General features: G+C 43.2%; 1 protein-coding gene across 1 annotated transcript; it reads right to left on the bottom strand.

The window, feature by feature from the left end:
- Positions 1-1,369: 1,369 nt before the first annotated feature.
- LOC127313938 (protein NRT1/ PTR FAMILY 3.1) lies at positions 1,370-5,834 on the bottom strand. The gene is made up of 3 exons (XM_051344423.2): positions 5,590-5,834; positions 2,545-3,331; positions 1,370-2,443 (listed from the first exon to the last, which is right to left on the bottom strand). The coding sequence occupies exons 1-3, from the start codon at positions 5,678-5,680 to the stop codon at positions 1,531-1,533; spliced, it is 1,791 nt and encodes a 596-aa protein (XP_051200383.1). The 5' UTR covers positions 5,681-5,834; the 3' UTR covers positions 1,370-1,530.
- Positions 5,835-12,729: the final 6,895 nt, after the last annotated feature.

Raw genomic sequence — 12,729 nt, 5'->3', positions numbered from 1 at the left:
CGTCACTCTCATTCGGGAATTCTTTAACAAACTCTCGGTTGAATCTCCCAATGTATTCAGTTGTATCGAGCTTATTCATAAGCCCTAGAGCAGCCATGGTGTCACCTGAAATTATTAAACAACTTTAGTAAAAACTATTAATAAATCAGCAACTAAGTACATAGATCAAAACGCTGAACTCCCCGGCAATAGCGCCAGAAATTCGATATTTTTTGTGGTCGATGTAAAAAGATAAAAAATGACTCAAAAAACCTTATTTTAAGCATTAAGTTTTATCTTTTTTATACAACCCAAACAACAAGTCGGTTTTTCATGGAAAATATTTGTGCGCGCATAGCATGTGAAGATGTAAAAGTGAACTTTTGGTTTGAATTTTTCTAACATTTTAAAATGCATCAAAGATGCATTTCATAATAAAGGAAACATATGCACCTAAGAGCCAAGACATCACTTCACCTTTTATCATCATAAATAGTTCCTGATTTTGACGAAATATGGGTAGGCTCATTTTGCCAAGAGGGCAAAGAAATAACATCATCCTGCAGGCTACATGGCTCAATAACTGGAAGCTTACAACAGCACGAGAACAAGCAACAACATCAAACATCCTGCCGCAACAGAAGAAACCTCGCAATTCTCTGGCGTGATCACACTCTCGGCAGGGCAGGCAGATTTCTCTGTCGCGACAGAGACACAGCCAGAAAACCCGCGGTATCATGAAAATGAAGCAGAAGAAAATATATATCTCTCACAAGTACGACAATATCTAACGAGCATCAAGGAGAGGAATAGATATATGTTAATACAAAATAATTAGGTCAGTGCTTATATCATATTGGAACGATGTCAATTATACCGGTTGTCAAAATATACTCCAAACGAAGTAGGATCGTATGGGTTATTAGAATATATGTGGCTTTTTTTCATACACATGAAATTTTGTATATATTTTTTTTCGAGGAATAATTTTGTATATATTGTATCCCATATTGTATTGATATGTTGCGGAAAAATTTGGCGCCGTAGCAATCGCATGTGCATTCAACTAGTATCCAGATAGTTGGTAAATTCATACTTTTATATATTGTCATGTAAAGTACTACCTTCATCTCAAGGCTAAGGCCTATTTTTTTTCTTCAGAAAATCAAACTATGTTAAGTTTGACTAAGTATTTATCAAAAATTATTAGCATGAAAAGTACAAAATCAATATCATTAGATAGATAATGAAATATATTTTCATATGATACCTACAAAATATCATATTTATTCATAAATTCTTCTAAAAATTAGGTCAAACTTTACTTTGTTTAACTTTCTGAAAATCAAACTATGTTAGGTAGTACTGATCTATAATAAATATCAGGGTCTTAGTTTAAATTTGTACTACGCCATTGGTAAAATTTGGGCACTTTTTATGGTTCGGAGGGAATACATACGTACATCTTCTAACTGTTATTGTACAGTTACTTCATCCCAAACGCAACTCGTCTTCTAGCTCTCGATAGCTCCGAACGCAAAATCTAGCTTGTCACTTGGAGGTTGCACCCTTCTTGTCCTTGTTGGTGCCATTGACATTGCCATGGTAGGCCTCGACCTCCTCTTCGCTTCCGACGACCGTGTCCAATGGCTTGAAGGTGTAGTACTTGACGCAGACGAAGAAGTAGATCAGGTTGAGCCCCTCCAGCCCCACCACGAGCCAGTAGTAGTTATCGAGCTTCCCTCTGTTGAGGTTGTCCTGGAGCCACTGCCCGCTCCCCCGCGTCTTCTCGTGCACGATGGTCACGAGCACCGTGCCCAGGTAGCTCCCCGCCGAGATAGTGAGCCAGTAGAGCGCCGCCGCGGTACTCCGCATGCTCTCGGGCGCCTGGTCGTACAGGAACTCCATGCGCCCCACGTCCATGAAAGCGTTGGCCACGCCGTGGATGGCGTACTGCGGCACCAGCCAGAAGACGCTGATGGGCAGCATGGCCCCCTTGGGCGCGTCCAGCATCCCGCTCGCGGCGGCCACAGACCTGCGCCTCTTCTCGACGGCCGCGGCGGCCACGTTCCCCAGCATGGCGATCGTCATGCCGACGCCCGTGCGCTGGAGGTGGGTGATGCCGTTGGGGCGGCCGGTGAACCGGCGGAGCACGCGCACGAGCACGCGGTCGTAGAAGGCCAGGGTGACCAGCATGGCCAGGTTGTTGAAGATGAGCATGGAGGCCGGCGGGATCTTGAAGCTCGGCGTGATGTCGCGGTCCATGGTGCGCGCCTGCTGGATCGCGAAGCTGCTGTTGTGCGACGACGCGGTCACCATCAGGATTCCCGCCGCCCAGATGGGTAGCATGCGCACGATCGACTTGATCTCCTCCACCCGGTGCACCGTCGACAGCCGCCACAGCTTCGGCTCGCCGGAAGGCAGCACGTCGCCCTCCATCACTATCGCCGCCTTGTCAAAGAACCTTATCATCATTGAAGAAAGAGCAGTTCATTAATTAGCGGGCTCGTCCAGCTTGCTAAATTGTTGTCACTAGCTTCCAGAGTAGGTAGCATTACAGCTTACTTTAGCTGGTCGGTGTGGAGAAGGCGGCCAGTGGTCGAGATGCCGGCGTCGAGCACCTTGTCATCGTACAGGAGGTCGGGGTCTGGCAAAACGGCTTTCCTCTTCTTGAACGCGGCCGCCGCGACCTGCGCCAGCCGGACCAGAGGGCTGCCGCCGGGCGGCATCCTGACATACAGCGAGTACCCGGACACGAAGCCGATCACGGCGACGAACATGGCGATGGTGGGCACACCGAGACCCCACCCCCACCCAACGTTCTCCTGGATGTACACCACCACGGTGACCGCCATGAGCTTGGCGAGCTCGATGCCGAAGAAGTAGAGGTTGAAGAAGCTCCACATGGGGGCCTTGCCGCCACGGCGCTTGCGCGCGTCCAGCTCGAGCTGGTCGGCTCCAAACGCCATGTTGCATGGCCGCGTGCCCCCGGAGCCGATGGACGTGGCGAGCAGCGACAGGTAGAGGACGGCGATCTGGTAGGTGGAGGCCCGCTGGCACTCGACGGCGTGCTTCGCGCAGGGCGGCGGGCGGAGCGAGGGAAGCGCGGCCGAGAGGGTGAGACAGACCATGCCGAGCTGGTAGATGATGGAGCCGACGGTAATGGTCCAGAAGCGGCCGGCGAAGGAGTCGGCGATGAGGCCACCGACGAGAGGGGTGAGATTGGTGGTGCCGTGGTAGTTTGTGAGTATGTTGGAGGCCTCCACGAGCGGTAGGTGCAGCTGCAGGGTGAGGTATGTGATCAGGTTCGAGCCAAACCCCACCGTCGCCAGCCGGTCGCAGAAGTCGTTTGCTGTTCATCATGTGCAACAGTGGCGGGAAATGTTAAATTTCAAATTGTAGTATGCTCAACCAGTTTTACTGAACTTCAATGAAGTACTTAAGATACCTACAAATTATGTAATAAGATTCTTTTTTTCTAACTACCAGTGAAGTATATATGACACCCGCAAATCAATATACTGCAGTCATGCTTATACATGATAGTTTTTGTTTTGAGAAAATTCCACTTCTAAACCCTTAGTTATGATCTTGTGACAGTTTACTCTATTTAACTTGTTTGACATTGTTGCAACTTAGGTGTGGTTTTGTGACAGTTTTTACCCTCATTTTGTAGTATTGTGTGTATTGATAAGCCTCTTGTGGGAGGGGAGAGGGGGCTGCTGGTCTCCATGCCCCCGTCACTAATGATAATTTAATAGAACGATTTGACAATGAAAATATGTCATAAATTGTAATTATCCTACAGTAACAGAAAGTGTCCTAGTTCTCGGTCTAACAAGCCGGCGTGTCATCTTAAGAAGTGAATCTAACTTCTAAATTTAGGAGATGTAATAAAATGGGATAATAGATGTCAAAACGTCAAAACAAAGGGATAAATTGTAATAAGATTTTTTTAACGGAGAAAATGCTATTGCACGAACCCAACAATGGAGGCAAGGAGTGTAGTTTACTCTTATTTTTCGGCAAGTACTATTCAAATTGTATTTGACTAGTTCTAGATGCTCTAAATATTTTGAAAAGGCGGCTGACTTGATTGTGATCCATGCATACAAGAAAAGGTAATGGTAATCCACATGGATATATAACATGATATAGGGTTGATAAATGACGACTTTGAGATATCTATACATCTTACATATTCGGATGTACAAAAGGAGATGCTTTAGCAATAGAAGGGGAATTTCTTCTTTACAATTAATGGTCCCTTTGTCGCGTGCAAACATCACACGAATAAGTTCATTTCCAGCAATAATAGGAAAGAGAAGATCCCTACATCCGGACAATTAAAACTTCTCTTGCGGGTCTCTTTGCTTCGCATGATCGAGTCTAGGAACATAGAATTAGCAAAAGAATGTAGGATCAAGATGTCCCCTATATAAATTGAAAATGTAGGATTGATATGTCAATTCCAATTTTAACACTTGACACTCACTATCAAGTATCGACCACTCAAAAGTTCTAAAAGTTCGCCATAGACGATTTGGTTCTGGATTTCTGCACGTAGCAACAGTACTGTACTGGCATTGTTTGAAAAGGTTGCCGATAATTGGTACTGCATGAGACACTATGAGAACTACAGTTTGGCAGTTTATAATTTCCGTACTCAGAGAAGAGAATCTTATGCTTTTCACCAGGTTGGGTTCCTCGATGTGATTCCAAAAACGTCATTTTACTTCAGTCTTATCGTGTCACGTCGTTTTGAACAAAATGGACCTAGTTGACTTTAAGAACAGCATCACACCCGCATTTGTGTCAAGCTGGAAATTTAACGCCAGTCTTAATTAGGGGAAGTTTCTAGGTGAATTTCGCTGTGTGTTCAGCAAATCGTTGGTCCACACAGATTTAGATAAACTAGGGAATATTTCAAATGTATAATTTGAAAAACAAAATCTTGTCTTAGAAGATAGGGCTGTAGCCAAAATTTTCGCTGTGTTTGTGTGTTGACTTGAGGATGAGTACTGCAGGATGGAACAGAGATCAAAACATAGGAGTTCATAAACTCCAAGGATGCAATGTACTACTCCACTCGAAAGGAAAATTGTGCCTATTAATCTACAGATCACGAGCTTTGTGAAAAATATTACAGGCACCTCGAACTATTGCCTAATTAAGCTTTTGTGCAGGTGTTATTGAAACAGTAACAGTATTCGCCTGTTTTCGCAAATTAACTGGACAACTCTCTTCTTCTTGATTAATGAACGAGACTAGTGTTTTGTCTCCGTTGCAAAAAAAAAAAAAAACTTGTTTCGTTCTTAAAAGATTTTTGTTTTATGTGCAGCCTCCACTGAATCCTAAGGTAAATCGGTAGCACTGTATATCTGCGGTCATCCAGCATAAGAAAACCAAAAAAAAAAAAGTGAAAATTCCAGTGGAGCAATACTGGAAACCAGCTGAGGCGAAACCACTAGCTAATCAGTGGGAGCAGTCGAGCAGAGATCAGGAGATCACACGAGTATCTATCTACAGTCTACACCAATCTCAAATTGCGTCGTTAAGATTCACGAGAGGACAGAAAATACGGAAGGCGAGAAGGGATGAACCAATTACCTAGGATGAACGGCATGGTCCTGAAGCCGCCCTGCTTCGCCTTCTTCTTCTCGGCGACATCCTTGGCGCCCCCTCTCCCGTCCTCGGACATTGTTTCTTCTCCGTTACTTCGGCGAGATTCTCTCGCTCTCTCCGCCGGAGCGGTGGAGGAGAGCTAGCTAGGAGGAGCTACGGTTAGGCGCTGGATGCAGGCTATAGCTCCGTGGCGCGCGTGCGTGAGAATGGAGCCAGATGGTGAGGTATCTAGTTTGTCTACACGCCTTTATATAGCGTTGGTGCTAAGTTTGACATATCCGTCCGCAGGAAAAAAGTCTCCGGAATGGGAGGCATCCGCTCCACTACAAGATGATTGAGATGTGACGACGTCCACTACAGTCATATCGAAATGGCATCAGGACACAATTTAGATATCTTGATCGGCTTCGATACTCGTTCCAATCCAAATTAATAACTCAAGTTTATCAAGATGCAGATGTATCTAGACGTATTTATTGACTAGATATATCTATATCTTGATAAAATTGAGTCTATTAATAACAAAAACCACCGTTCCTTTATCGGATCAAAATGGCATAGCGACGTCATTTAGATATCTGATCAATTGCAAGATCGTCAAGACATTTACTTTACGGAAAAGCTCGTAAATAGGGTAGTCTTAGCCGAGTGTGGATTTTGTAGCTCAAGCTACACATAGCTTGTTTTTTTCAAAAATTCGAAAATAATTATTTAAAGTTTCAGAAAAATCTGAAAAACAATCTTGATGTAGGTAATGTTGGGATCTAACGTATGTGCAAAATTTCAACTCAAAATACCTTATATTTGGAGCTGCACAAAAATAAAAAAACTCTGACACATTTGGAGATTTGGAGGTTTTGAAATCTTGCACTCTTCACTACTATAGATGTCAGATTTTGTCATTTTTGCATAGCCCCGAATATATAGTTATTTCGAGTTGAAATTTTGCACGTACTTAGATCACAACATTGTCTACAGCAAGAATTTTTTCAGATTTTTTGAAACTTTAAACCGCCGGTTTTAAATTTTTCAAAATCGAGAGCTCAGTCTACACTGATGGTTTTTGAGTATTTGCCTGTACATATATTAGGTAACTCCAATTATCCTTGAGCTTAATATAAACCCATAACCTGCATTGGTATACGTGCAAGGCTTCCCCTAACTCTTTCTCTGGCACTTGTCTACATAGTATCAGAGCTCTTCTCTGGTCTTTTTTGAAATTGAGATTTCCCGAGCCTCTGCATCAATCGATGCACACATCTTTCTTTATTACGAAGTTCTCAACTTGCTAACAATGTCTCACCTTGTTGAACCTCCTACACTCCGCCATGGCGCCATTGATGAGGATGTCGCCAACATGAACCTCGCTAGGAACCAGACCGTGCGTCAGCTGTGTCTCTCGGCCCTCTAGCTCTTCTCCGCCAACAAGGCCAGCAAAGCCATCTACCTTGACAAAGCTCGTCCGGGGTGAGATGTACATCACCGAGTACTGACGTTGCCGCAAGAAGATCTCCGATGGCCTCGCCGACAATGACTACCATGTCTTGGGCCGTGTTCTCGTCCTCAACACACTTCACGGACTCGGCTCGTAGTTCGCCTCCGCCGCCACCGTGATCTCCGTGATGGAGCCCCTGCCATCCTTCCTCCGCGTCAGCGGCATACTTCTCATGGAGGATATGCAGCATGTCAATGCCACCTCCAACGGTGCGTTGATAGCACTCGTCTCTCAGACCCGGCCTTCACCGCCGCCATGCAGCAGCACTGCTTGCTGTGGGGACTCCTCGACCAACGGAAATCCCAAGCTCTACTACAAGCCCAAGAACAAGACCGGTGCTAAGCAGGTCGGCGGTCCTCCCCGCGACTATCCCAGCACTAGCGCGCTGGTGCTTCTTCCCGGGTGTAGGGCAATGGTGTGCCCCTACCTCTCCACGCATCCTTGGCCCCCACCCCCAGGCCTACCACATGATGAATGTACCATTGTACCACTCTGCATCGTTGTCACCTGCTTGTTTACCTGCGACACCTCCGGTCTGATCACTGTGATGAACAACCTCGCCATGTGATGGACACTGGGGCCTCCTTTCACATGACAAATGCTAGTGGTAAATTTTCCCTTTTCCACAAAACTTTCCCGTCCACAATTTATCGCAGTCGGGAATGACAATGTTGTCCCTATTTCCTCCTCTAGTCACTCCACGCCTACGTCACCTTCAAGACACACGTCTAAACTCAATAATGTGATTTTTGTTCCGCACTTACTCCATAATTTGGGCTCTATTCGCAAATTTACTCGTGATAATTTTTGTTCCTTTGAGTTTGAAGCATTTGGTTTCTCTGTAAAGGATTTGATGACCCGTCGTGTGCTTCTTCGTTGCAATAGCGACGAAGATCTATGTACGTTTCCCGACACCACCTGCATACGCCAGGCAACTTCTACCATGCTCGCTATGAACGCTACCTCCACTGGTGAACTGTGGCATCAACGTCTTGGACATCCCAGTCATGATACAATGTCGGTGCTTCAACATTTATTTTTTTGTTAAGTTAAATAAAATTTAGTGTACCTCTGTTTGCCATGCATGTCAACTTGGCAAACATGTTCGTTTGCCGTTTAATTCTTCTAATTCAGCATCTAGCACCTCATGTGATTTGATATATTATGATTTATGGGCATCACCCATTATTAGTACATCTGGTTTTCGCTATTATCTTGCAATTTTCGATGACTATTTACACTTTTTTGGTAAATTTTTACTTAAAAAAAATTGTGTATTGCATGTGTCTTAGAGAATTTTTTCTTTTATACTCGCAAGCAGTTCGGTGTCCACATACACTCCATAAAAACTAACAACGGCACTGAGTTCCTCAACTTCATAGTTGGTCGTCTTCTCTCCAAATACGGTACTACACTCCGTCTATCGTGTTCCTGTACTTTCCAACCAAATGGCAAGGATAAGTGTACCATCCACACCATCAATAACACTATGCGTACACTCATATCTTATGCTCATTTGCATGTGCACTTCTAGGAAAAGGCAAAGGCTCTTGCCACCTCAACATATCTTCTTAATAAACGCCCCTGTCAAGCGATTCAGACTCTCGTGCCATACACACGTCAACACGGTCGCTCTCTGTCTTATGACACGCATAGGATCTTCAGTTGGTTCTATTACCTTAATGTTTCATCCACTACAGCACAAAAACTCAGCCCTCGGTTTGTTCCTTGTGTGTTTCTTGGATATTCGACTAACCCTCGTTGGTATCGTTGTTACAATCCATTCTCGGGTAAAGTACCAATCTCACGACATATTAAGTTCGATGGGATTGTATTTCCGTTTCAGCATGAAGCCACGACAGCTCCAACTCAATCGGACACGTCTCGGTGCGTTGACTTCCTCTTCGACTGGCCCCTCGATGTACCTAGTCAGCGCTATGCTGCATCACGCGATGATACGCGCCCTCGCCTGTGGAAGGATTCTGCCACGGAGCCATGCTGTTGTGGCCCCTCACTAGGTTGTCGTGCCACCACGTTATGTTGTCGCGGCTTCGTGATGGTCTCTCACTCCTCGTTTCTCAGCTGCGGCAGAGGAGCCTGTCGTGGCTTGAGGTCTACAAGGTTATATGTCTCTTGTAGCTATTTTTCAAATGTAAGAGTACCAAATCTACGGTGTAGCTGATTGGTAATGGTTTATTTCCTCTTGTTACCTTCACTTAAAGGTACCTGCAAGTTGTTTTGAATTCAAAGCAAGTGAAATAAAAAGTGGTTGTTGTTGAGAAGTGGTGAAGAAAGTAATACTTAAATCTAAGTGATTGAGATGATGCAATCGATGGTAAAGTAACTAAAACTCAATAGGGGCAGAACATTTTCGGGGAGTTGTATGTGGATGTACCACTAGCCTAGGCATGGTGATTAGGGGTATTTAATTGTTTTATATGTATATATATATGTGGGGGGGGGGGGGGCATATAAAGATGCTCCCAGAAGCACTATTAATTCTACATCCCTTATAACCACTACCTTTCCCCTCGCATGCCAAGGAGGTCTAGTAATTAAAGGTCTCCCCATGGATATGGTCATATTCTCTTATTCTTTGTGATCCTCGTATATACATGATTGATGGAGGTGGTGGATTCTATCACTTTACGCCCATGTACCCCCAACCACATATAGCGATGATTCTTACCAACGTCCCTTAGGAAAATATTGTGTGGTCGACAACACACAACATCGTTCACACACACTGCCTTTGCACATCAACAATACCTCAAAAATGACTAAGGAAGAACACAAAAATATATAATATTGAAAAATGCCCATGTGTTAGTATGTTAAATCGAAAGGGGTGGATACTTATTTATTCTCTTTTCCAAAGGATCTCATGAACACTCTTTATTAAAAAGAAATGAAACCGAAAAAACTAGAACAAATAAAAAGAAAACTTTATTAAACATGGGTTGAATCCCATGAAACGGTTCTAGTTAAGGTCAATTATCTTGACCCAAATGGTGGTCATTTTGATTTTGGAAGTGGAACACCCACTCCGAAGTAATTAGCCTTCAAAGTAATGACCACATCTTTACCATACTTGGCCTTTTTCTTTCTAGGGAAGTGAACTACAAATGGTTCTTTAGAGGGTAGTCCAATTTTCAAATTCCCTTCATGCAATGATTAGAGCTTTAATAGTTCTAAGAAATGGCCTTCCTAAGATTATAGAAGATGTAGAATCTTCAGGCATGTCCAGAATAACAAGATCAATAAGAGCATGACATCCTTTAATTTCTACCACGGTATTTTCTTTAAAGCCTACAACTTGTTTAAAAGTTGAATCCGCTAAGTAAAGTCTTAGCTTAGTTGTTTAAAATGGTCCTAAGTTTAATTTATCAAATAGGCTCTTTGCAATAGTTGAAATGCTTGCACCAAGATCACAAAGTGCATCAATCTCATTAACTCCAATATGTATTTTAATAGTGGGCACAAATATATCATCAAGCTTAGCTAGGATTTTTTCAGCTAGCTTCTTATATTGTTCTTCTAACTCACATACTTTGCATGCTACTTCATGAATAAATTGCCGGTATATAGTATTGTTTTTCAATACTGGGATTCTTTATGGTTATCATCTTCACAAGTTCCTCCACGGTACAGTTCGGCGATGGAGCATTGCTATAGTCTAGCTCTTCAGGTAATCCATCTTTTGCTTGACTCTCATCATATTGAGGTCTTCAACGGGATTTGGTTTGGGCTTTCCTGTAAATCTTGCAAGTATAATAGTTTGACTCTCAGCTTTTTGCCCAATTGTACCTCAATGGTCTCTGTACTTTCCTGTAGAGCTTGAACATCATTCTTAAGAGCAACCGTTTGGTTAGAAAAATTCCCTATCATAGTGCTATGATTCTCTATGAGTTTTATAAGGGTATGGTTTTGTTAAGTTTGAGCATGCATAAAATGCTTAAAAGTACTTTCAATGGAAACATTACTATTGCTTGCTCCACTACCATTATTTTAGTTATTATTTGGAACTCATGCAAGATTAGTATATAGCTTTTGAAATTTTGAGCCAAAGTTTTGACTCTTCCATGAAGGGCTATAGGGATTTCGAGCTATGAAATCTACTTCCTCAACATTAGATTTGGTGATGGCATTAACTTGGGTATTTTCATTACCCTTTAAAATATTTAAAAGCTCATCTACCTTCGAGTAAGCTCTTTATTATTACCTTCGGTGACTGAGTTTACCTTTCTTGAGGAGGATTGATACGTCTCAATCGTATCTATAATTTTTTGATGCTCGATGCTAATTTTACGCCAATTTTTATATGATTTGCTTACACTTCATTGCACTTTTATACATTTTCCGGCACTAACCTATTAACAAGATGCCACGGTGTCAGTTCCTGTTTTCTACTATTTTGTATTTCAGAAAAGTTGTATAGGAAATATTCTCGGAATTGGATGAAACAAAAGGCGAAGTCAATATTTTACCGTAACAAAGACGAAGTCCAAAGGGGATTCGAAGAAAGGCAACATGGCGGCCAGACCACACGTAGGCGCGGCCTGGCCTGGCGCGCCTAGGGGTGGTGTGGCCCCCTGGCCTCCACCGACCTCGCCCTTTCGCCTATTTATTCACGATCTTGGGAAAACCCTGAACACCCGAGCCTCCATCCACGAAAAGTTCTGTCGCGGCCGCCATTGCAGACCCTAGCTCCGGAGGGTTCTGAAGCTCTTTCCGGCACCCTACCGGAGGGGGAAATCATCGCTGGAGGCATCAACATTGCCATGCCCGCCTCCGAAGTGATGTGTGAGTAGTTCATCCTTGGACTATGGGTCCATAGCAATAGCTATATGGTTGTCTTCTCCAATTTGTGCCTCATGTTTAGATCTTGTGAGCTTCCCTACATGATCAAGATCATCCTTATGTAATGCTACATGTTGTGTTTGCTGGGATCCGATGAATATTGAATATATGTTGAGATCGATTGTATATTCTTGTCATATGTTATTTGTGATCTTGCATGCTCTCCGTTGCTAGTAGATACTCTGGCCAACTAGATGCTTGTGATTCCAAGAGAGGGTATTTATGCTCGATAGTAGGTTCATGCCTCTAGTTTTCTGGAAGAGTGACAATAACTTCTAAGATTGTAGATGTGCTGTTGCTACTAGGAAGAAAACAATAATATTTTATCTGAGGGTAATTCTATTGTTTACTTTACACACATTGCTTAATGCGATAATCTGTTGCTTGCAACTTAATACTAGAAGGGGTTTGGATGATAACCGAAAGGTGGATTATTAGTCATAAACCCAGTTGGATTACGGTCTATGTATTATGTTGTAATGCCCAAACGAATCTCATAGTAATCATCTTGTCATATATGGCCTTTATTCTGTCAATTGCCCAGCTGTAACTTTTTCACCCAACATGTTATTTATCTTTATGGAGAGACACTGATACGTCTCCGACGTATCGATAATTTCTTATGTTCCATGCCACATTATTGATGATATCTACATGTTTTATGCATACTTTATGTCATATTTATGCATTTTCCAGAACTAACCTATTGACGAGATGCCGAAGTGCCAGTTCCTGTTTTCTGCTGTTTTTGGTTTCAGAAATCCTAGTAA

Source organism: Lolium perenne, chromosome 1, assembly GCF_019359855.2.
Source record: "Lolium perenne isolate Kyuss_39 chromosome 1, Kyuss_2.0, whole genome shotgun sequence".
NCBI lineage: Eukaryota > Viridiplantae > Streptophyta > Magnoliopsida > Poales > Poaceae > Lolium > Lolium perenne.
The sequence above is the reverse complement of the archived record's forward strand: the minus strand, read 5'-3'. Positions and strand labels throughout refer to the sequence as shown.